At 32.6% G+C, this 27,075-nt stretch overlaps 1 protein-coding gene across 1 annotated transcript; it reads left to right on the top strand.

The window, feature by feature from the left end:
* Positions 1 to 17,621: 17,621 nt before the first annotated feature.
* Positions 17,622 to 26,044, top strand: LOC110899581 (probable LRR receptor-like serine/threonine-protein kinase At1g63430). The gene is made up of 13 exons (XM_022146461.2): positions 17,622 to 18,126; positions 18,501 to 18,633; positions 19,816 to 19,887; positions 19,970 to 20,113; positions 20,207 to 20,353; positions 21,021 to 21,137; positions 21,235 to 21,299; positions 21,629 to 21,886; positions 21,975 to 22,180; positions 22,868 to 23,000; positions 23,096 to 23,253; positions 24,556 to 24,771; positions 25,582 to 26,044. Exons 1-13 carry the CDS (start codon positions 18,042 to 18,044, stop codon positions 25,825 to 25,827), a joined length of 1,980 nt encoding a protein of 659 aa, XP_022002153.1. The 5' UTR covers positions 17,622 to 18,041; the 3' UTR covers positions 25,828 to 26,044.
* The last annotated feature ends 1,031 nt before the right edge of the window (positions 26,045 to 27,075 follow it).

Raw genomic sequence — 27,075 nt, forward strand, 5'->3', positions numbered from 1 at the left:
CCAGAATCACAAGAATCCTAACCGGAGCAAAATGTGTAAAACGAATTGATTAGCGCTCCATGCCTTAGACGAACAAACGTTGGTTAGGGCCGGTTCGTCATGTTCGTTGCGTTGCCGTCTCCGTCACCTTAGGGTTGGTTCGCAGAACAAGCCGTTGCCGGAGGTTTACTCGCAGGAACGATGTGGCTATGTAGAACAAATCCTGGCTGACTTTTTTAATGTAAAACACAAAAAGGGTAAATGGGTAATTTCTTAACAAAAGGGGAAATATGTTATTGATTTTAAGGATTGGGTAAATATGTAATAAGGCATCTTAAGAAGGGGAAATATGTAAAAAACCATAACACGTAACAAAGACACCTCAAGGGTTTACTCCTGAAACCTCAAAAGAATCACTAATATCAATAAGTAATAACGACTATCTATCTAATTCTTTAAGCAACCAAGACTATGCAAATAGTTGTTTAGCTCATTAAAACCATATGAAGAGCTGAAGAGATAACGGATAGGTGTAGTAGTAGTAGAGATGTAAACGAGACCAGTTCAAACACTACTTCAAATGTATGATGGTCTGAACTCGGGTTTAATAAGGCTCGGCCTTAAACGCCAATATGAAATTATACTATGTGCGAAAATTTGATTGAAGAAATCTACACTTTATACTGCCTTTTTATGAAAAGTAATTATCTTATTTTGATTAACAAGATTCCTGATATTATCTTTTTAACCTTATGTATATGTTTAATTTTAATATTTGAATTATAACTAAAAATATCGATGTTGAAAATTACAATTGATGTTATTGATTAATTTCTAAATTTGGACAGCTAGTTTTCTTTCATGAAATTGACACTTCCTAATTCCTATATATTGTTTTCAGTTCCACCGTGTTATTGGGACTGCAAAACACTAGAACTATATCTACATATGGTCCTAAACGTAGACAATATGGTGGTTCGTTGATTCGGTCATGTGAATTAAAGTCCACGTGAAAATTGAAGATAAGGCTATGGGGTATACTTTCACGTCCCTTAACTACACGTAGGCACCACATCACCTACTTGACCCTCTTTCACTTCACCGCACACCAAGGAAATGGTTTAACCCCATTAACGCCCCTTAAAATTAATTAAAATACAAATATATAGCATGTTGTGTGTGTGTGCAAATTTTGGAATGCTTGATTCCTTCCCTCTCTCTCCTAGTTAACTTCTTAACATGTAAAGTTTTTATTGTCTCTTAACACCCTTTAGGAGCGGTTTAACAGGTGTTAACAGATGCCAACTAGGATTAACATCTATGAATGTTAGAGTATACCAGGTGTCCTAAGGGTGTAAGGAGTGGTTAAACAGATTAGAGTGGCAAATCAAAAACACAATCAATCAGAGTGCGTTATGTCAATCAGTCAAAAGTGTTTAAACTTTGCTGAAAAGTGTTGGGTTTAGACACTTGCTGAAATGGTAAACTTTTTTTTATTTTCTGTTTTTTTTTTTAATTTAAGATAAAATGGAAAAAACATTAAACTTTTATAAATAAAAACAAAGCATTACATTTTAAATAAAATCTAAGTTTAAAAAAAAACTAAAAATCACAAGGCCATCCATATTTTTTTGCGATCTCACGTTTTCTAGCGAGTGTGATTTCCTTGCAGGGTGAACATTGTCGGTAGGCCGATTAAACGTCTCCAAATCCTTGTTGAACATTGTTTGTCGCAACGCCTCTCGTTGCTCATCCGCCAAGGTCAAGTATTTTTCTTCTCGTACACGTTTAATTTCCATAATCTCTTTTTTTCATGGCCTTGTACTCTTCGAATTTGTATGTTATATCTCTTGGATCTTCGTTTCTTGAAGACGGCCCTTTGTCCTTTTTCTCCTTTCTCGTTTGTCGTCTTGGCGAGGGATCCTCGTTTATGTCGGGAATACCGAATCCGCTCGAGACTTCGACATTCGGTGTATCCGCTCTATAATTTCTCAAATCCGAAGACTTTCTTTTTTGACTCGAGCCGGAGCTTTCTTCACCCAACAAAGGTACCGGCGACCACTTTTGATTTGTTCTAACAATCTCCTAAGCCGCAATATGAGCAAAATCAATTTTTTCTTTGCTTTTGTAATCCTTTAGCGCTTGCTTCGTTACAAAAGCATCGTCACTCCCGCTAGGACATAAACGATACTAAAAAAATAAACCGTATAAAAAAATAAAGTATACCGCTTCGTTAAAAAATATACCGTATAAAAAAATAAAGTATACCGCTTGATGATATAGACCGTTGAATGTGTTCAATTTTGTTTGCATCGTGATCCATTTTGATCGAACTTGGTGGTGGGTTCGGTTACTTCCTCCGACCGTTTGATTGAAGTGGTTTAGAACTTGCTTCCAAAACCCATCCGCCTTTTGTTGATTGTCTTTCTTTTTATTCAAAGTGCAATGAACAAAAGCCTTTGCCAACGCCTCTTCTTGTTTAGGCGTCCAACTTTCCCGTTTTGTCTTCAACTGCAACATCTTCATCCTCATCAAAATGTTTTTCTTGGGTATCCGGCACGAACTCTTCATTGGAGTCATCTTGTATGTCTCTCGGTGATTGTGAGCTTGGGGTTTGAAACGGTCTCGGTGATTGTGAGCTTCGGGTTTGAAAAGCAAATGGGTCAAAAGCATTTTGGGCGTCTAGGGAGTAATCATAATAACCGGGTCGAACCATTGTCGGGCCGTGATGCATCCAATTTTGGATGGGTTGGGTATCATAACCGAAAGGTTGATGCATGGGTTGGTTAAAAAATGGAGGTTGGGTTTGATTCGCAAACCCAAGGTGGGGATGAAACGACACACTTGAACCACCCGAACCACCACGTTTATCTTGAGCCCTTGCCTTCAAACCGCACCCTACCATTTTTTTCTTGCCTTCACTTTTGTTTGAGCCTTCCATTTTTATTAAAAGATTTGAAAGAATGAGAGTGAAATGTAGTGAAAAAAAAAAACATGTTAAAATGATTATGATTCAATTAGGTTCTGATGAATGAAACGTGAGGGGAGATGGTTTACCAAAAGGCTTCTCTTTTTATTATTTAAATTAAAAAAGTTAAAATAAATAAACCAACACTAAAATGCTAAAAATATATATAGCATGATTTATTTGAAAAAAAAAAAAACCATTAGAGGGTGTCTACAAAGAGTTATATTGAAAAATAATTATTAAATTGGTTGAATTAAAAAAGAGTATTATAAAAAGATTAAAAATGATAATGGAGTTTAAAGAAAAAAAGTCAACAAGAAAGTATAATATCTTTGTTATAAAATAAAAGGTAAATACAAAACATAAGAAAAACTAGTTTTTAAGGAACACCAAAATGATAAATACATTTTCCACCAACACTACTTTAGAAAAAAACTTTGGAACTGGAAAATAATTGATAACATGTTCTTCATTCGGTATGAATGAGTCTGGATATCAAAGTTCACATCCTTTTCCCTTTAATGAAAAATGGGCAAGTATCCTCGTATCTCATGTAGAGCGGGCCTAGTTATACCGCAGGGGTGAAGCTTTATTGGGACCGGGGGTATCTCGATCCTAAAGAATTTTCACTCGTAGCGTTGATATTACGGAAAAATTAGGAATTTTTTTGTGGTCTAAATATTAGATTTTAAGAGTACGGCCCACACCGATTTGAATTTTGAAAGTCCGCTCCCCATTGAGTTTTTGTTCAAACTCTGCTATTGATATATGGTGATTTTTAAGTGTTATATCTTATATAATGAAATCAAGTGACAATGTATATCGTAACACATAGGGGCTGCTTGGCAACTTCTAAATGGTTAAGTGTTAAACCAGTAAGAGATCTGAATCATTACGTGCTGAACCAGTAAGATGTCTGAACCATTAAGAGCCAGTATAATGCTTAACTGTTCAGAGGCAAATGTCTGAACAATTCAGATTAGAGGTCAGAACCATTCAGACATTTGCTCGCAAAACAAACAGTCTTAATCATTAAGTGTTGAACCAATAAGAGGTCTGAATCATTAAGTGTTGAACCAGTAAGAAGTCTGAACCATTAAGAGTCAGTATAATGCTTAACCGTTCAAATGCAAATGTCTGACCAATTCAGATTAGAGGTCTTAACCATTCAGACTCTGTATAATGTTTAACCATTCAGAGGCAAATGTCTAAACCATTCAGACATTTGCTCGCGAAACAAATAGTCTGAATCATTAAGTGCTGAACCAGTAAGAGGTCTGAACCATTAAGAGCCCCACTAAGAGGTAAACAAACAATCCCATAGTAAGATTTAAGGTTGGAGTGGTTAACACAATTGCCCCCATAATTAAAGGTTGGTTCCAAGTTCCAACCTTAATCTATGACAACTTCTAAATGGGTAAATGCTAAACTAGTAAGAGGTTTGAACCATTAAGAGTCAGCATAATGCTTAACCCTTTAAAGGCAAATGTCTGACCAGTTCAGGTAAGAGGTTTTAACCATTCAGATTCAGTATATATAATGGTTAACTATTCAAAGGAAAATGTCTGAACTATTCAGACATCTGCTTATGAAACAAACAGTCTAAACTATTAAGTGCTGAACCAGCCCAAAATACAAACAGTCTAAACTATTAAGTTCATAAAACAACACTAAAGTACTAAACATATGAATCGCTCCATAAATTCATCGCTCCATAAGTAAGTCGACCCATAAGTTCATAAAACAACACGTCAAACGTCGTTACAAAACATATTTAAAATGTCATTCTACGGGTTTTTATTTTTTTTAATTTATCCAAAACATCATCTAGAGGCAGACGAGGTCACGAGAGAGAGTGGGAGAAACATAATAGGAAGGGGCCGTTTGGGTTTGGTTATTTTATTATAGCTCAAATTTTGTTGGGTTGGTTAAGTGTGCTTGGGTTGGGCTAAATTGTTTACCGAGTGGGTTATAAACTTATAAATGATGTCATATTTTTATAATAATCAGTGTTTAGGTTATATTTTTATAAAAATAAGTATTTATTACAATTTTTTTATAAATTAAAAGTATGATTTTTTTTCTAAAGGGGTGGTTGAAATTTTCCAAAGGGTGCATGTGAAAAATTTCAAAAGGTGTGGTCGAGATTTTGACAGAATATTAACACTCATTTTTATTTACCAAGGGATGCGGCCGCCCATCCACAGGTGTGGATAGGTCTGCCGTTGCAGTGGTCTAGTGCTTTATAGTAAGCTTCTGCAAATAAGTTATTCGACATGGTCTCTAGTTTAGATACAATATAAGAATCACTATCTCTCCAACCGAAGATGCTATGTTTGTTCGATGCAACAACAAGATATGATTATGACTTGCATTCTATGACCAATTGTTAAATAAAAGCAAAAACAAAATTGCGAAGAAGAAACATAAAGAACATAAATGTGGATAATCAAAAATATTTTTGGTTTTTGAATAATTTAAAATAAATATGGTAAATCAACTAACAAAACAATCTTGAGGGTGGTGGTACCCATAAAATGTTAAATGATGTTATATATTAATTAAAAACTCAAATAAAAGTAAGTCCAAATAATAGAAAACTAGTAAAGGGTAAAAAGTTGTTGATCTTATAGAGGTTGGTTAATAATGATTATAGTTATCATCAATTTGTCAAGAGAAAAGGCTAAGAATTTAAAATAATATGAATCTAAGATAAAAATAGAGTAAAGAGCTTTAGAAACAAGCAAATTTGGAGTTGTAAACAATAAGATGGAATGTAATCATTTTGAGTTTTAATTACTAAAAATCATGTTTGTTCATACATACCCAAACACAATTAGTGTTATTTCAAGCCACCTATACCCTATGTATGGGTTATGTGTATTTGATCCATCTTACATTATTTTGCATAATTCGTCACCAATTGGAAACTCATTTTAAATTTGTCTTAAGCTTTTAAGATATTTGCACAAAACATGTTCCTTCAATTTAAAATCAACACTTTTGTATTAAGAATATAATTAATTAGACGCCTATTCCTTGTGTTAAGGTTAGAGATTTTGATTCTTGTCCCATGTTTTTGGATAATACTCAGGTAATGTTTATTTCATGGAATGTGATTGAATTGGAATTGGAATTTTAAGAAATTGGATTTGGAATTCAAACATTCCAATAGGAATTGGAATCTCAATTTCATTCTTGATGTGTTCGGTTGACAAATGAATTGGAATCTACCGATCTAGGCCCGCCGATCGGGTGAGCCAGTTCGGGTCAGCAGCGGCCATGTTCGATCGAGACGTTTGAGGTCGGCGTCGGGTCAAGACATTTGAGGTTGGCATCGGGTCGAGACGTTTGGTCGGTAACGGGCTGGGTCGGGGCGAGACGTTTTAGGTCGCTAACAGGTCGAGACAATTCGAGACGTTACGGGTCCGGAACGAGCCGCGTCGAGACGTTTTTGACATAGGTTCCAATGACTTTACTTGAATTCCTTCAAAAATTGAAAGGATCTTGAAATCCTTTAGTTAAAGGAATTAAAAGGAATTCATTTCCAACTTCAATTCCAATTTCTATGCTAACCGAATGGGGTTGGGTTCATGACAATGTTAATATCTATCTAGTGTGATTCAAGTAGACAATCTGTAATAACTTGTTAACATTCTAGGCATAATAATCAAGCAAAACAACAATCCACGACTTTAGAATATGATTTTGAAGTCATTATAAATAATTACACATCTCATATTGGTATTTTTGTTTCTTGTTCCATGCAACAATAATTACTCCAATTCATGGTTTGTAAATGAATGCATTAATTGTGAATGACTAAAACGTGTTACAAAAACTTGTTGCGTGCTTTGATCAAACTGTAACAACGATGATGTGAGTTACGTTTTGATCAAAACAGCTAAGCAAACAGTTGGAACCATATAATTTTTGAAAGCTTGAGACTCAAACCATAAATCATCCGTATAATTAACCCTTTAGAACATGATGTTTATAAAAAAAATAGAATACAAAATATATAAATATTAAGCCTTAAACCTGGTTGTGAACATGGATGATCTAGCTGGACATTGTGGTTCGTTTATACAAATATATAAATATAAAAGAAAGGGTTTATTGATTCGTTTTCTATATTTATATGTACCCTTAACAAGCATTATATAACTATGGTAAAACACATTAAAATCTTAATATAACTTACATTGTAAAATTTGAAAAAATAGTATGAATTATATATTGTGTTTTAATCTCTTTTCATGGAACAGAATAAAAAATTAATTATGAAATGACAATATTTAATATGATTAGATCCCAATATCCCACATGAAAAAAATAAAGGTTTAGAATAATATATAAAAGGGCCCCTGTTCCATCATGCATACAAGTTGCTTTACAATGTCCCTACATGTCATATGCTTCATCTCAAAGTCATTAATGCTCATTGAGTCATGGTACTTGCTTGTCTTGTGTATTTATACTTGCACAAATCTAGCAAACAAAGAAATTAAAATGTTATAGATATTAAACAGGTTTAACGTTAGATAGCATTTAATTTGTAAGCGACTTTAAAGTGAGTACAAAATGTAAGAGAAAATAAAGAGAGAATATACACACACGTACTAGAAAACATGATACGTTTTAATGTTGAATTGAAAACAAACATTATTTTAACATGGAGAAGAAGGTGAGGGCTAAAACTATTTTTCTTAAACATCAAATATGTAAGCGACTTTAAAGTGAGTACAAAATGTAAGAGAAAATAAAGAGAGAATATACACATACGTACTAGAAAACATGATACGTTTTAATGTTGAATTGAAAACAAACATTATTTTAACATGGAGAAGAAGGTGAGGGCTAAAACTATTTTTCTTAAACAACAAATATGGTTATTCAAAAAGCTTGTGTTTGGCTCGGAAAAGCTTATTGAAATATGCTCATTGAGTTGAGCATTGTTCACTTGTTTGCAATTTGTTCTCTCGTTTGTTAGCTCCTCTAAATCAAGTCTAAATTCTAGTTTATACGTTATAACTCAAATTGATGCCCAATGTCAGTCTTTCTAAGGCAAAGTTTTACATTAATCGAAGTTTGTTGACTTGACCATTTGTCTAGTATTGAATATGTATATGAATTTTGCATTTTTGTAAAGAATGTTACTTTCTAATAAATTTGAAAAACAAACAAGCTGACTTAAGCGTTTTCAGAGCTGGGCTCGAACTCAAATTCCGGCTTGTTAAGACTAAATGAGTCGAGTTCCGCTGGCTCATTTAATTTCAGGCTCGAGCCTGAGCTCAACTCGCTCGACTCTACTTGGCTCAGCTCGCTCGTAAAGCAACATTAACTACTTTACCAGTTTAAACTACATAGAAACATAATCAAGCATAAAATAAATAATGTTACAAAAGTGAAGCTACCAAGATTAACTTAAAATCTTTTTATAGTAAAATAAAAGTGTTAGAAATAACCCGTTGATGTGGCCTTACGAATCATTTTGTAACATTACCAATATGACATAACTAATCCCTGACAATTACTTGATGGTAGTAATTGTAATTATTGATTAGTTTAAGGGGCAATTATTATTTCCCTTTAGGTACCTTTAATAGAGAATGTAAAGAGTTTCGTAATCGATGGTTATTCATGATCATGATTCATTGATCTTTAATGTTGAATATATAAAGATGAAAACTCCTATGAAGAACACCAATATACAAAAATTCTCTCTAAGGTGGTCCATCAACCCAAGGTACCATAACGGGAATCATGGCCTTATCTTCGTCTTCAAAGATGACCACTCCTACAAGTAAGTGTCTCTAACTTGGTATCTATATTTACGTTATGATTGAATAAACATGATTAGGTTTTATATTTTGACCCATGTTTATAGATATAATCAACATGTGGTATCAGAGCAATGTTGATTATATCAAAATTCAATCACTTGAATCGATGTATTCCTTTGAGTTCGATCAATCTGTTTGATGGATATTATATATAAAATTGATTTGTTTCTTTGTTTTAATAATTTATATCAGAATGAGATAAAGCAAATCAATTTTATACAAACTAAATTTTGATGAATTGTTTTAGATTATTTTGGTTATTCATAATTCATAATCAAGATTGTAAAGTTGAACTAACGTTTCATCAGTATCAATATGTCATTTAATATTAGTCAAATATTCAAAAGGCTTTTCATTCTTTGAAAATATTAAAATACCATCGAACAGTTTATTGGATTATGGAATTTAATTAATTCTTTTTGACATTAATTTGATATCTATTAGAGAAAGGAATTTGTTTCCTACTGTATTATGTTTGAAGAGGTGGATAATTGATTGGCACATCTTTTAGGTTCCACAATACTCTATTGCATTTCTTTATTCAATGTGATTAATTAGTGAATTAATGGTATATTAATTTTATATTAGTGGTATCTTAATTATTGCAATTCTTTATTCAATGTGATTAATTAGTGAATTAATGGTATATTAATTTTATATTAATGGTATATTAGTTTTTAACTTTACGTAAATTTCCATGCCAACAAGAATCCATCAATTGGATTATTTCTTTGATTGTATTTAGTTTTGCAAAAAGGATTTAATCAATTGAGATATTTTATTTTGCAATCGATTTAATTTTTTTTTTTTTTTTTTTTTTGCATATCATTTATATGACAATCGGTTTTCATGAATATTAAAAAGGCATAATTTGCAAATCACTAAATTAGCATTATTTTTTATAAATCTATTGATGATCGATTAAATCAATTTATTCTAAATGTTGGTGACTTATTTCAATCACACATCAACAAACCTATTAATGGTGATTTAATTTGGTATAGATGAAAAGTATTGAAATCGGCTAATTAGTTTATTATTTTGGCAAAATTATCTTGCAAATTATGAAATCGTTTTGCAAAGATGTCAAAATCGGTTTGCAAGCCTTATTTATTTATTTACTTATTTTGCTCTAATATGGGACAAACTTGTGAATGGTCCAACTTAAGTATGCAAGTTAAATGGCGAACTTCAATGATCGATGATTGAACCAACGGGATATCATTTGATTAAACATTGAAGCTTTAGTTATGCCATCTTATGTAATTATCTGTATTAGCATAATTTACATAAATATTTCATTTCTGGCCCAAATGTGTTATGTTATATTTATGTGTTTTACCTTATTGTGTATGTATGTTCATCATGATACATGAATTTTGGTCAAAGCCAAAGCGAAGCCAAAGTTCATGTAGAACATTGAGACAATTTATATTTATGTGTGTTCATAATATATGAATTTTAGTCAAAGCCAAAGCGAAGCCAGAGTTCATGTAAAACACTAAAGACGGTCTACTATTTTATATCGTTCATTATGCGTGAATTTTGGTCAAAGCCAAAGCGAAGCCAAAATTCAGGCAGAACATTAAGTTGGTTTTATTTATTTATGTTCATAATACATGAAATTTGGTCAAAGCCAAAGCAAAGCCAAAGTTCATGTAGAACAATAAGTCAGTCTATTATGTATGTTCATAATGCATAAATTTTGGTCAAAGCCAAAGCGAAGCCAAATTTATTTAGAACATCAAGACAATCTGTTATTTATGTACGTTCATAATGTCTGAATTTTGGTCAAAGCCAAAGCGAAGCCAAAATTCAGGTAGAACCTTATATTAGTCTGTTATTTTGGTGTTATAGTAGACTATATCTTCAATATAATAATTTGTGTCTGCCTTACTTGATTACCCCATAATGTAAATCACTCCAAGTTTCTTCCTAAGTTTGTATCTCATCTGTTTTATCCACTCTATTTTCAAAACCTAAAATGTTTTGCTTACTAAAGAGTTTCTACAAAATTTCCTCTTGTTGGATTGTTGATTATTTCTTAAGATATGATAATTCTACTGCTCTTTTCTGATAAAAGTTTTACAGAAGAAAACTAGAGCATGACTAGTGGGATAAGTCAAACATTATATCTCTTATGATAATCAAGAACCCACTTAATTATTGCTATCATGTGAGCTATTCTAGATTCTAAATTTCCTAAGACTAATTTATTTTCTTTGGAAGAATCAAAATAACTCCTAAGACGCATGCATTACTCTAGATTCTTACTATAAAGTTAGTGGCATATGTGAATACATCATCATGTACAATACCATGACCCATAATTTAAAGGTTTACACATGGAAATCAATACACTTTTCCGGTGCATTACATATAACTTTTCCACTAATATCATAAGTTGCCTTAAGAATCATCTATACCACTCAAGAGTACCAAAGGAAATTGAGTGTGTTGATTAGCAGCATATATACAGGAAAAGGAATGCATGAAACTGGAAAATTAGATGTTGGTTCATCTCACCGCCACTAAACCTAAAAGGAGGATACTTTTAAGATTTGGAGACAGTGTACAAGTTCTACTTCCAGCTATAAGTTTCTTCAAAGGAAAGTCTCACTGCAGACTTATGTCATTAAACTAGGCATGAGCATCACGACTACCCATAATTCAATGGGACAGCTGGCTAAGATAAGTAGTTAGATATTTATGATATTTAAGTCTGCTAATGATAATATTCCAATTAACACGTGATGGGTTAAGTCTAGTTCTATACGGTTACTTACCAGAAATCAACAAATAATTAATATGAGAGTTAGTGGCAAAATTTTATGTTAAGACTATAAGAACCATAATAAACTGTTTTATAATTGGGTTTTATGATACCTTATATATTCTGTAGATTATTCAGAATTTAGTATCAATATAAAAGCTACGTTATGACAGTTGTGAGGTTTGCATGGTTAAAACAAAGTTACTCTTACCTTAAACTCTCATATTGTTGGTCATCTCAATCTGGATAGAAACCTTATAAGATGGAACTAGATGATGCTACACTTTTCCACAACCTTTTGTTATCATGAAAATGAAAATTTAACAAAAGAAAAATGAGACTTACAAATTCCATCCATTAAGACCAAATTTCATGATAAATCATGACTAGTTTAATGAAGGATGAAATATTATCAAATCTCATTCTTAGAGACTTATGAGCATGTGTATAAACCTTAATATTTAATGGCTAAGGGAATAAATTAAGTTCCATTAGAAATTATATTTCATTGGAACTTATCCCAAAATGGAATATTCAGACATTATTCATTTATCATAATATTTACTTGTGTCTAATATGTCCCTAATGGATCAAGGCATTAAAGAAATTAATTCATATATACTATGATTCCTTCTAAATATGTCCCTCAAAATTTTTATAAACATCTGGACATTAAGGAAATCAAGTTTAACATATATGACATGTTCCACAGCACGTAAATTATTGAAACTTATCTTGTAGCATTTCTAGAGATGTAAAAGGTTAGTGGGAGCATTAAATGTCTTTATCTTAACTTGCGAGAGTTGCAAGAGGTAGGGGAGTGAAAACTTGTTACTACCTCAATTTGCACTTCTTGTATAAGACATTGCTCCTTCACAACTTTTCTCTTTAAGAATATACTGCTACTCTAACAAAAGTTTCATTGTTGCTTAAATGTGGGCACACTCAGATTTCTTGTCAAACTTGTAATCCTCAAACAGAGAAACTACAATGAGTAACTTCTTTAATTTGTTTCTCTATTAGAATTTATTGGTCTTCTAATGTTGACCATAATCATGCTAAATTGTTAAAGATTTCTAAGTTAGTGGGAGCAATAAAAGTCCTTATCAGGACTTGCCAGAAGTGCAAGAGGCCGGGGGAAGAGACCTATTAAATTTTACTCCGATTACACCTCTTGCACACCATACTGCACCAACTCTTACACACTTAGAATCTTGAAAGTGATAGCAACTTAATCAAGAGTTAATCCATAAAACTGAAACTCATAATACAACCCAATAATCAACTACAGAGGTCATCTAGGTTTAACTTTGATGATTATGTATCCTCCTTGGTTGAAGTTGAAATGGATATTGGAAAGTTTACTGGTCCTACTTCCTCTAATTAAGCCATTAGCATCAATCAATTTTCTAAATGGAGTAAGAATTGTTATTAGCAAATTTGATTTTAACGTTTGGGATTTGGTTGAATTACCTAAGGGTGTTCATCACTAAACAAAATCTGAATGCAAACGTTAAGACGCTAAAAAAAATATGATTGATTGTTAAAGGTTATGCTCAGAAGAGAATTATTTATCAAAGAATCACCTTATCTTTCTTACAAGATGTTTCTTTGAGGACCATTGTTGTTCTTGTGGCTCATAATCATTTAGAGCTACATTATATGAACATTAAAACAACTTTCCTTAAACAAAGACTTACATGTTCATAAAACAACCTGAAAGTTCTAAACTGTAGGTCAAGAACACCTACTTTGTATGTCAATTAATTCCATGTATGGGTTTAAGGCAAACATCAAAATGTTATGAAATCTTAATGCATTATATTCATCAAGAATTAAGTTGATTTATATACCTACCTCAAGATGAGTGGGAGCAACTAATGTAAACTTATCCTTATATAGATAGCACTTTTTGGATAAGTATATGTTACACAAGTCAAATAATTTCTCACATATATTTTGATATAATGAATCTCGGAAATACCACTTACGTGAGAGATATCAAAATATACCGAGATAGACCCAATGGGACATTAGTTTCATCCCATAAGCCTTACTCTAAAGCGTGCTCTTACATGTGTAACAAACAATATAGCTCTCCTTTAGAGGATAAAATAATAAATGAGATTATTTCCTTATGCTTCATTAATTAGAAGCTTTACGAAGGTTCAAGTCTATACTCGTGTAGATATTGCTCACATTGATGAACATTAGACCACTCTAGATTTTGTGAAGCATCTTACGATATCTTTAAGAAACGAGAAAGACTATAAAGAAGTGGTTGATTATTCTTACCTTAATTTTGTAATATTCAAAAGAACCTAAAAGTCAATTTGGGGTAATCCTTATGTTTGCAGACAAATTTATCTTATGGAGGAGTCATAAGAAACTGTTAACAACAACCTAAATTATAATGACATAATATGTTGTTAATTAACAACGCAATTGTCACTAAATGTTGTTGAAATTTTATCAGTAGACTCATAAACTTATTAACTCCATATAAATACTATATTGAAGACTTACTGTGAAAAGTCAGCTACCTTATTTCCTCGAACAGTAACAGTTCGAGAGGTGCTGCATTAAACTTCGATACAAAATTATTGTTCGTTTATGAACAAGAAGAGGAAACTAATTATTTGTATCGAATACATTACATTCATGATATGCTTGCGGATCCGATAACTAAGGTCTACACCCAAAGTCTTTTTAAGAGCTCATAATAAAGACGGGTTTTACTAAAGGCCTTACATAATAGCATATCGTACATATGAATGATTAGTTATTATTTTTCCTCAATTATACAATTTGTTTGTCTATAAATACGTATGTGCACCTAATGACGTATAGACAAGAATTATACAAATTAATTTTAAAGGGCTTACCTTAGTCATTTTGGTCTTAAATTTACGTATGTTTTGATTTGGGGTTGTAACATGATTAATGGGGGTCTTGAGTTGAGAATAACTCAATGACTGTAATTTTCTTTTGCAATTTCAATTTGAAACATTGATTAATGTTTTAACTTGGCCAAACTTACTTATACTTATCACAAATGATCACTCGGCCAAGTGGGAGAATGTTAGAAATAACCCGTTGATGTGGCCTTACGGATCATTTTGTAACATTACCAATATGACATAACTAATCCCTGACAATTACTTGATGGTAGTAATTGTAATTATTGATTAGTTTAAGGGGCGATTATGATTTCCCTTTAGGTACCTTTAATAGAGAATGTAAAGAGTTTCGTAACCGATGATTATTCATGATCATGATTCATTGATCTTTAATGTTGAATATATAAAGATGAAAACTCCTATGAAGAACACCAATATACAAAAATTCTCTCTAAGGTGATCCATCAACCCAAGGTACCATAACGGGAATCATGGCCTTATCTTCGTCTTCAAAGATGACCACTCCTACAAGTAAGTGTCCTTACGGATCATTTTGTAACATTACCAATATGACATAACTAATCCCTGACAATTACTTGATGGTAGTAATTGTAATTATTGATTAGTTTAAGGGGCAATTATGATTTCCCTTTAGGTACCTTTAATAGAGAATGTAAAGAGTTTCGTAACCGATGATTATTCATGATCATGATTCATTGATCTTTAATGTTGAATATATAAAGATGAAAACTCCTATGAAGAACACCAATATACAAAAATTCTCTCTAAGGTGATCCATCAACCCAAGGTACCATAACGGGAATCATGGCCTTATCTTCGTCTTCAAAGATGACCACTCCTACAAGTAAGTGTCTCTAACTTGGTATCTATATTTACGTTATGATTGAATAAACATGATTAGGTTTTATATTTTGACCCATGTTTATAGATATAATCAACAAAAAGATGTTGGTTTTTTGGTTTTGTTATGTTAGTATGGTCTTCAACTGGGTAAAACAACTTAAATAGCGTTCGTTTCATGATATGGAATTGAATCTTGATGGAATTGGAATGTTGATTCTATTTCTTATTTTGTTGGTTTCAAAAAAAAAAGTGAATTGGAATTGAACAACATAAGGACAACATAAGGAAAGAAATCAGCGTTCTAATATTATCTAAATCCTATTATATTTTGTGAAACAAACACACCTAAATTTCAAATCACATTTTGATTCCTGCACAAATTCCAATTCTAATTTCATTACATTACATTCCATGAAACGAACGCTACATTAGTTTTAACCTCTATTGAAGGTCTTCTGTAAAGCGATATGTAACATGTCAAATATTTAATTATTGCATCTACTTAGACCAGCTACTTATTCATATCCTTTGGAGTGTTTTCACCACTTAAGGAAAAGTACAAAACGGAAGTGATTGCACTTCATGTATCCTACTAGTCGAGAGTTAAAGCCATATCTTGATGAGTCCATGGCATGATGATTGATGAAATAGCGACCCATATCAATAAACAAGACGGAATAGCTAGCCTTCATGTTCGATGTTCTGCATGAGACCTCAGTAGATGAGCACGTACTAGTAATTAGTGTTTTATCTGGTCTCATTGTTTAATAGGGTATCAATAAAATTACGTAAGTTTTACGTTTTAGCAGGGTATCCATAAACTTACGTAAGTTTTACGTTAACGAGTTCTCACGGTAACTTAAAAAAAAAAAAGAAACTCGGGTTAATAAACTAAAAAAAAAAATTCAATTTAAAAAAATGTGAATCCAATGAACCTACCCTTTGACTATTTGATCCAAGTAATCATTGAATGCTTCACAAGTTCAACCCCTGTAGCAATTATGAAATCTTTAAATTAGGGTTTTTGGTACTAATTAAGTGGTTGAATTTCCCCAAATTGTATATTAAAGCAAAATTCTTCTTAAATAACTACTTCTATTAAATATTTAGCATATCTTAACAATTACTTTATGTATTACTAGGTTAGAACCCCGTGTATCACACGGGTTAAATAAATATAATTTTATATACTAAGTAATAAAATAGTTACATCTTTTAAAAACTTGTGTATTGCACGATTTGAATAAACACAGTCTTATACGAATAATGTAATCCATTAACACATTTAGTCATCAAGATGTGTCTTTTAACAAAATGAACTTTGAGGTACTATTTACTTATTGTAACATTTCACTTTATTTTTATTAGGTTAGACAGTTGTATATTACATGGTTTATAACATTTTACTTTGTTTTTTTATTTATTATTATGTTAGAAACTTACGTATTACCTGATGTTGGATAATCAGCAGGAAAAAAAAGAAAAGAACTATTTTAGTAAAAAATATTAAATATATAAGAGATAAGCTGGATATTATGATTTAATATTATTATTTCATTGGAGTGTAAAACAGGATAATGGGATCCTTTATTAGAAGTACGATTCTAAATATAACACATGTATAAAAAATATATATGTTCTACATGTATTGAATAAATTATTTTAACGAAACAATTGATTAAAATAAATATTTTATTTTAATATGTGATTATCAGTTATCCTTCTCCTTATCATCAAAATACAAAACAATTAAAACTACCAATTAAATAAAATTCTTTATCTTTATAAATATTTAAAACTACCAATTAAATAAAATTCTTTATCTTTATAAATATTTAAAACGCTAATATAATTTTTTAGATTTTAATAATTAATATATGATTATAATAATTAATATATTATTATCAGTTATCTTTGTCTTTATTATTAAAATCTCTTCTACAAATTTTAAATTTAATATTATCATAATTGACTTTCCATAATAAATATTTAGAAAAATAATTAATTAAGACCGCCTCATAGAGCGCCATGTGTCCCTAACATGGTTTCTTTTATTATATAGTATAGATAGATATAGATTTTAGCATATATCAATTATTAACTAGTTATTACCAAGCAATAATCATTGATCATCTATTGGAGGTTAAAAACCTGCTACGCCACTCCAACTCTCCAAGTCCAACCCTACCCCACCCCAAAATACTTTCTTGAAATTAAAAAAAATAACAAAAATAAAAACCCACCGAAATTTATCAACTTTAATTCACTTTCCCCTTCAATTAAAGAGCACAAAGAAACAAAACATTCCCACTTTACAAAATTCATTCATTTGTGTGATTCTTGATTTTTTCTATTTTTCTCAAAAAAAATTAAAAACACAAAAAAAAAAAAAAAGAATATTATTTGAAGCAGTGTTTGCCAGTCTGCCACCAAACATCTCTTTGAATCCAAGTTTTCTTAAACTGGAGTTTGCTTTGATCTTTATACTTCACCAACTGAGATTTCAGTTCTGATTTGTTTTCTAGTTAAAGATTTTCAGATTTGAATACCCTTTTGATTTAGCTTCAATTGGTGTTCAATTTACTTGAAAAAGATTATTACTTTGACCATTTTTTGAAGATTCTTGAATATTTTTTATGGGTTTTTGAGTAATTTGTTCAAGACTTCTGCTTTGATGAGTATGTTATAGAGAGAGAAAGTAGAGAGAGAAGATGAAGAGATCAACTCCATTTACACTGTTCTTGATTAGTTTGGGTGTCTTTATAGCTACTTGTGATGCTACTCAACCACCTCAAGGTACGGATCTTGAACAACTTTAACTCTGAAATTAATAAAAATGTTATCTTTATTAAGTCTTTATGATCTTTAATGAAGATCTTGTTAGCAATGTAGTGAGTAAGTTGAAAATTTGATGAAAAATGATGGGGTTTTTTTTTTTTTTTTTTTTTTTTTGTGTGGGTATGTGAAATTTCTTTATTTTTTGCAGTTCCATACATTCACTGAACAACTTTAACTCTTAAATCAATAAAAATGTAATCTTTATTAGGTCTTTATGATCTTTAATGAAGATCTTGTTAGCAATGTAGTGAGTGATTTTAATTTTGTGATGAAAAATGATGTTTTTTTTTGTGGGTATGTAATTTTTTTTTTTTTTTTGATTTTTTTTGCAGTTCATGCTCTTTCTATGTTTAAAGAAACCATATTTGATGACCCATTATTGGTTTTATCAAGCTGGAATGCTCTTGATTCAGATCCTTGTAACTGGGTTGGTGTTTCTTGTTCTGGAAATCAAGTGACAAAGCTGTAAGAAGTTGACTATTTGACTATTTTTTCAGTATTATTTTGAATTTTCAGTGCACTTGAAATTGACATTTTTGACTGTATACAAGAGCAAGCTGTCACACTTGACAAGTTTGAGTGTTTGACTCAAATCTCTATGAACTTGTCTGACTGTTTGGATATGTGAATTTTAGGAAACTATGACCAAAATGAATAACATCAAGATAGTTTTAATTTTTAAGAATATTTCTAAAAAAGGTAGCCCTGGAGTCTAGACTTCGGTTTGTGAGGTGCGCGAGGTGATTTGGAAAACGCGTAAGGGCCTTGAGGTGGCGCGTATACACGTTTGGGTCAAAATTGGTCAAGATTAGGGTTTGTAGAAGAATGATATGTAAAAACAACCAAAGGGATGAATCACTTGATAAAAAGGCTGATATGTAAAAGAGATGAGTGAGACTGAGACGCAATAAAGCTTATTTAGGGTATGTTTGGCAAAAGTAGCTGGTGACTGGTGGCTGAAAGCTGGTAGCTGGTAGCTGGTAGCTGTAGCTGTAGCTGGTAGCTGGTAGCTGGTAGCTGGTAGCTAGTAGCTGGTAGCTTTTTAGATATATTTGGTGTTTGTCAGAGTAGCTGGAGCTTTTAATAAAATGTATAAGATGACCAAAATGGACATAACTAAAAATTTAAAAAGCTTGTGCATTAAAAAGTTCATTATTTTTAGAGGTTAAATTAGTCATTTTTCCCTAAAAGCTTGTAGTTCCTTCTAAACGCTACTAGTAGGAGCGTTCAACCAAAAGCTTCAAGCTCCTAACCTAAAAGCTTCAAGCTCCTTCAACCAAACACGACTTTTTATTGAATAGGAGCTTTTTCTTAAAAGCTTAAAGCTAGAAGCTCCTAAAAGCTCCATGCCAAACATACCATTAGTAGTACATAGAGCAATGCCTCACGTACGTGAAGCTCTTGTCTCACGCTTCTTATAGCAAAGCTCTTAGATATGAGTGTTTGTTTTTTGTTTGAATTTAAAGGCCATTATCTCATTTTATACTATATAGATGATTATTGTGTAACAAACTTTTTTTTTTCAAATTGGCTACTAAATGTGAGATGAGAAATAGTACATCAAATTTGTATGATTAGGTGTTACTTAAGCAGTGAATCTTATAAATTTTTATTTTTCTTGTTTGTTTTTTTTTTTTTTTTCTCCAGGAACATTTCTCACTCATCTATAACGGGATTTATTGCTCGTGAACTTTTTCAGCTTGCTTCCTTACAAGAACTGTATGTTTCCTTTCAACATCTTGTCTCACCTTTAAGAACACAATAAAACCGAAAATTTAAATAAAAACGGTTACGCTTGTAGGATTTTACATGGCAACAAACTCATTGGTTCAATACCAAAAGAAGTCGGATCACTAAAGAACCTGAAAATCTTAGATTTGGGGATGAACCAGATATCTGGACCGATTCCTCATGAAATCGGGAATTTGGTTAACATTGTTATAATGTAAGTTTTCTTCGTTATTTTGAATAACAATATGTTCTTTTCTCTTTTTATGAGATTTTGTCTTATGTGTGAAGCTTGTTTGTATTGGTTCAGAAACCTGCAGTCGAATGGGTTGACTGGTCAACTGCCTGCAGAGCTTGGCGATCTTAAATACCTTCGAGAACTTCGGTTGGACAGAAATAAGTTGCGTGGCAATGTTCCGGGTGGCAATGGTGCGGTTGTTTCCAACACGCAAGGAATGTAAGTAAATTATTCGTTACGTTGGTGATGCCATCGTTTTTAAACTATTTAAGCCATCGTTTTTAAACTATTTAATCTCAATTTCCACACGTCAAAGGTGATTATATGCTGTCGATACAAACAAATTTCAGAGAGGTAGCAAAATCCGGTCAAAATGGACAAAATTATAACCCTTATTTACACTAGTTCTTTTTGCATTTTGTAAATAGTTAACTTCATCAAATTTTATAACATATATGAAAAGAAAAAAACTTAGAGTAAATTGTCATTTTCGTCCCTGAAGTTTGGCCATTTTTGCAACTTTCATCCAAATGTTTGTTTTTCTGCATCTGGGTCCTCGTGGTTTCAAAACCGTGCCATTTTTGTCGGCGACGTTTGGCAATTTATTGCGACTTTCGTCCCTCGAGGTTTGGCCCTCAGGGACAGAAATGACAAGGTTTTGACACCACGAGGACCCAGATGCGGAAAAACAAACCCTTTGGTTGAAAGTCGGAAAATTGGCCAAACCTCATGGACGAAAATGACAATTTACTCAAAAAAAAAAATAGCTTCTTTAACTAATATGTTTGACTCCATCACAAGTCAAATTACCTTCATTTGTGCCTCTTTCTGTTCCGGCTTATTTGATCAAATATATACATCTGATATGACGATTGTGTTGGTTTAGGTATGCTTCAAATGTATCTAGATTCGGTTTTTGTCGCTCGGCTTCGTTAAAAGTTGCAGATTTCTCATACAACTTTCTTGTTGGAAGCATACCTAAATGCTTGGGATACCTTCCTAGGTATGTATGTGTGTATATATATCATCCTTTCTTTCTGTGTTCCATTGAATATTATGCGCAGGCGTATTTACTCTCATTTTCTTTCTTATCCTTGCAGGACGAGCTTTCAGGGTAATTGCCTACCGTATAAAGACATCAAGCAACGAACATCTGAACAATGTGGTATGTTTTTATGTGGTTAACTGAAACTGTCAATTATATAAACTTAAATGAGTAAAGTACACGGATGGTCCCTGTGATTTACCAAAATTTTGGATTTGGTCCCTAGTTTTTCAAAAGTACATGGATAGTCCCTGTGGTTTGTACTTTGTAACGCATTTGGTACCTAGTTTTTCGAAAGTACGCTTTACTCAACTTAAATTTTTAAGTGAATAATTTTCTTGCATGAACCATGTTTTACCTTATCTTGATCCTCCAAGTGTAATTTACGATAGTTAATATCCAAGTTCAAATGAGGGTAGTTTGGTAATTTTACATGTTTTTGCGTGCAGCCAGTGGTGCTCCGCCAGCTAAGCATAAAACCGGAGAGACGAAACACAGCCCGCCTACAGCGGGACACAACCAACAAGCTTCGTCCACTTCAAAACCATCATGGCTTTTAATTCTTGAAATAGTGACCGGAGTAATGGTCGGTTCTCTCTTTCTAGTAGCCATTTTCACAACTTTTCACCGATGCAAAAACAAGTCTTCGATTATTATTCCTTGGAAGAAATCTGGAAGTGACAAAGACCACATGGCATTCTACACGGGTGAGGAGTTATTCCCTTAACGAAAAAAAACCCGTAATAAAATAAGACGTTTGTTATTAATGTTTGTTGGTGCTTGTATCGCATGTAGATCCCAATATGTTGAAGGATGTGACGAGATACAACCGACATGAACTTGAAGTAGCATGTGAAGATTTTAGCAATATTATCGGGTCGTCGTCGGATAGTTTGGTTTACAAAGGAAACATGAAAGGTGGGCCCGAAATCGCGGTGATTTCGCTTTGCGTCAAAGAAGAGCATTGGAATGGTTATCTTGAGCTTTATTATCAGAAAGAGGTAAAGCAAATAACTAGAGGTGGAAAAATAGTGGGTTGACGAGTTGGGTAACAGGTCAAAACGGGTTAGGTTAGGTGACCCTTTTAAACTTTATATTTACTTAATATTAGAAAACGGTAATATAATTTATTTTTAATAAAATGATGAGTAAACTGCAATATGCATCCCTTTGGTATGTTGTCAGAATCAACATGCGACCCTAAATCAAAATAACGGTCAAACGAATGGTTGACTGACAGAAGGATGCAAAGTGTAGGAAGTTGCAAACCACGAGTGTGTAGGTGTCTATTATTTTGATTTAGGGTCGCATATTGATTCTGACAACATATACCAGAGGGACGCAAATTGCAGTTTACTCTAAAATGATTTAGGAGGTTGAAAGCACTCGAATTTACTTTTTGCAAGATTTTTAACGTGTTTAGTAGGTCAAAAGATTGTATATTGACAAATTTACCCTTATATATTGAACACTGTATTTATCTTTTCTTATGATGTAAGGGTACAATCGTCAAATAACAATCGTGTGTTGTGTATACAAAGCAACCCACTTTAAATTTGTCCATTTGACTGGTTGGATCCCATTTTTGGTAACGGGCCGGAGTTGCTGTCTCTACCTAAAGCAAGACTAAATATCTTGCTTATTGTCACAAAGTTTTTCGTTTACTTAAATTGTTGCAAATTATTCAGGTGGCAGATCTAGCAAGGCTAAATCATGAGAACACAGGGAAACTATTGGGCTATTGTATAGAAAACACTCCATTTACAAGAATGTTAGTCTTCGAATATGCGTCAAACGGGACGTTGTATGAACACCTTCATTGTAAGTCCAACTCACACCCTGCCCCGGGCCCGGCCTTTAATTTATTATTATCTCAACGGCTAAAAGTTATAACATTTTTGTTTTTTATATTTTAGATGAAGAAGGGTGTCAATTAAGCTGGACAAGAAGAATGAACATTGTTATAGGCATTGCCAAAGGTCTAAAGTATCTCCACACTGAAATCGAACCACCGTTTACTATTTCCGAGTTGAATTCCAGTGCTGTATATCTCACAGAAGATTTTTCACCTAAGGTATCATGCTATTTTTTATATATATTATCTATATATATATGTGTGTGTGTGTGTGTGTTCATTTTGGCTGAAATGACCAGTTTATCATTTCAAACCAGTAACTGAGTTGTCATTTAAAAAAAATAAAATTCAACTAAATTGTTGTACACAAAAGTTTGTATTTTTCTACTTTTGTTGAGCATGCCTTTTGTTTCTTATGTAGTATGGAATTTTATAAGGGTGACATATTCGACCCGTATACTTATGATATCGGTTAAGATTATGTTTTATCTCAAATGGGTTCTGGGTTAAATTTGAAAAATTTGCTAAAAGTAAAACGGGTCAAACTAGTTATAAACCGCCCAAAATTTATTTTTAGTGCATACAACCTGCTAAATTGTATTATTAAAAGCCTTTTGACTATTATTGTAATAGTTTAGTTGTTTCTACTCCTACCTAACCTACTAAATATTTTTTATTTTTTTTTTATTTTTGAAATGACGGAAAAGTGTTTGCGGGTCAATTCGACCCATACTATGTTGAAAAATCAGGCCCTTGATCAAACACACAAACACGATTTGAACCTAATAAACCAACAATTATCTCTAATTTAAATATTAAAAGGCCTCAATAAATAATTCACCATAATTATCTATTACCCGTCTTGCTCTATATCTCTTCGATTCAAGATTAACGTCTTCATATTAAAACATTGCTTGTTTAAACTCAAATCCATTGACCCATTACCCGCCCAACTCACTTTATCACCTCTAGATTACACAATGAGAATCGACTGAATTTAGGTATTAGGTAAAATAAAATTCCACTTATATTTGTGTATTGTGTGTTCTTTCGTTTCATGTGACAGTGTGTGTGATTCTTAAGCTTAATATAGGATTAGGTTCAAGAGTGAACACTTGTGTATTTGCGAACTGAGCGAACTAATCCTGGCCATACACGTGTGTAAATCAATGGCCAGAATTTGATGATGAAATACACTAGTGTATTTTACGATTTGACGATGAAATCCTAGCCATACACGTGTATAAATCAATGGCCAGAATTTGATGATGAAATACACTAGTGTATTTTACGATTTGATGATGAAATCCTAGCCATACACGTATGTAAATCAATGGCAAGGATTTGTTCACTCAATTCGCAAATACACTAGTGTTCACTCTAGAACCCCACCCGGTATATTAATAAAACGGGCTATCCTGGTGAGATATGAAATTAGGTTCTTTTGGTTTTTGTAAACACATTTGGTTGGGCCAAATGGATTTAAGAAGATATTAACTTGTGTTTTTCTTGTTCTTGTAGCTTGTTGATTTTGAAAGCTGGAAAACAATTCTTACGAGATCAGAAAATAACTCGCGCTGTATTAGCAACGAGGGCGCTACATGTGTTCTTCCAAGTTCTTTGGAAGGACGCCAGCTGGACATCCAAGGCAATATTTACGCTTTTGGCGTTCTTTTGTTGGAAATAATCAGTGGACGTCCGCCACTCTGCAAGGACAAAGGATGTCTGGTAGACTGGGTAAGAACTCTTCTTGCATTTTGTAGCTTGTGAATTGTGCTCTAAAAGTCGAAAAATGGTAACTTTAGCTAAAAAGATACAACCTTAGTTCAAGAACCGTAAATTTCTTCATGTTCATTAATCTTTTTGACAAGTTAAGAGGGTGTTTGGATGTGCATTTTCAAGAAACCATTCGTTTGTTAAGAAATATATGTGTTCACAAACTGTTCATTAACACTTACCGAACGACATTCTATGTTCGTGTTCGTGTTTGTTTGTTAAGGAAATGAACGTGTTCGTGTTCGTTTGTTAAATTTAGGCAACAAACGAAATCGAACGTTGATAAACACAAACTAACGTTAAATGAACACATCCAAGTATATATGAACAGAATATATAATACACTAACACTTAAGGAATATTTTATTTGTCGGAATTTTGAAGTATTTAAATAAAATATAAAAACTAAAAACAATAATGAACTATCTAACACAATTGAACATAAACGAACACGTTACCGAACACTCACGAACATAAATGAACGAACGCGGCCTCTGTTCATGTTCGTTCATTTCACTAAACGAATGAACTTTCTTGTTCGTGTTCGTTTGTTTAATAAACGAACGAACACAAATGAACTTCTTGCTGAACGCTTCACGAACTGTTCGTTGAACGTTTGGTTCATGTGCAGCCCTAATATTAAACATCATATCTTCATGCTCATTAACCTTTGATGACAAATTACCTGTGTATAACAACTTGTAAATCCAGTTCAGAAAATCACAAATAGTATCATGTTAGTTAATGGGTAATCTTTAAATATGTCGACAGGCTAAAGATTATCTCGAAAAACCCGAAGAGATGGCTTCTGTTGTCGATCCTGCACTGAACCATTTTCGTGAGGAAGATTTGAAGGTGATATGTGAAGTAGTTTCAATTTGCATTCATTTAAGGCCGCGCGATCAAGTGTCGATGCAAGATTTGTACGCGATTTTGGAGAGCAAAATCGACACTTCGGTTTCTTCAGAGCTCAAGGCATCTTCTTTAGCTTGGGCTGAGCTTGCACTATCTTCTTGATCCGAATAATAAAAGCTAACAAACTGTAAATTAAACATATATAATGTGTTTTAACTATTAATACCCGATTAAAGATTGTTGTTTGATTGATCATTCGGTGAGTTTATGTAAATTTTTCGCCTAATGTAAGAGTATAAGTGAGTTACATGCTGACACAACTCCTTGTCTGTTGTTGTATTCCATTCTTCAGTTTTATTAATATCTCAAATTTTTGTAACTTGTTGTTTGAAACTTTGAACTCATACTTCTCTTCATAGTTATTTGGTAAATCATTGTAGTTCTTTGCAAGAAAACACATATTACTCTAATAGTCATAAGATAAAGATATGTTAGTTTTGTTGGCTTCATTCCTAACTCTTAACAAGCCGGTTAGGGTTGGGCCGTATGGATCCACAAGGCGGTGGATAATTACAACTCTCAGGTCGGTGAACTTAGTGTTGGATTTATATGTACGGACTCGATAAGTCAACGCCGCTGATGAGCTATGACCGGTAAAAGTTACATCTTGGGCAATGAACATTAAATCCACTTAACTCGATTAACTGGTGATCACGAACAATTAACAGAACGAAACATATTACTTATAATTATTAATTTTATTAAACTACAGTTTTCGCGCTTTTGTATTGCGTCTTGGACTTGCTCTAAATGTATTGGGCCTAAAGGCCCAAAAGGTGATTAAGTTTGTGAGTAGGAGGTTATTATTATTAACCTCCCATAGCAAAAGTTGCCTTTTTCTTTTGGTGATTTTTCCAACCGACCAGAAAAAGACAAGCCACATCTTCATAGTGTAGCCCCCTTTTCCCATCTTGCGACTCCGACCGGCCAAAGGCCAAGCCCGTCGCTGCACCACCAAACTCATTCGACGCTACCAGCCACCGACATCGCGCTCAACTCGTGTTCATGTAACTATCAACCGTTCGTTGTGGCTCGGTGTCTCAAACGGTTATTGTTTAACCACTAAGGTATATTTATCTCATTAAACACTATATAAAGAAGCAACATATATGTGCATGTATGTGTTGTAATTTATGCTTTGGGAGTTTTTCAAAAAAAAAATGGAAAATTTTCTTTTTAACCCAAAAGTTTTAATGTTTGACAATTTAAGTTTAAACTTTTAATTTTTGTTTTCTTTTAACCCTAAAGTTTTAATCTTTGACAATTTACCCTAAAGTTTTAATATTTGACAATTTAAGTTTACAATTTTTAATCTTTGTTTCCTTTTTAACGCTAAAGTTTTAATCTTTG

Source organism: Helianthus annuus, chromosome 13 (genome assembly GCF_002127325.2).
Source record: "Helianthus annuus cultivar XRQ/B chromosome 13, HanXRQr2.0-SUNRISE, whole genome shotgun sequence".
NCBI classification, from domain to species: Eukaryota; Viridiplantae; Streptophyta; class Magnoliopsida; order Asterales; family Asteraceae; genus Helianthus; species Helianthus annuus.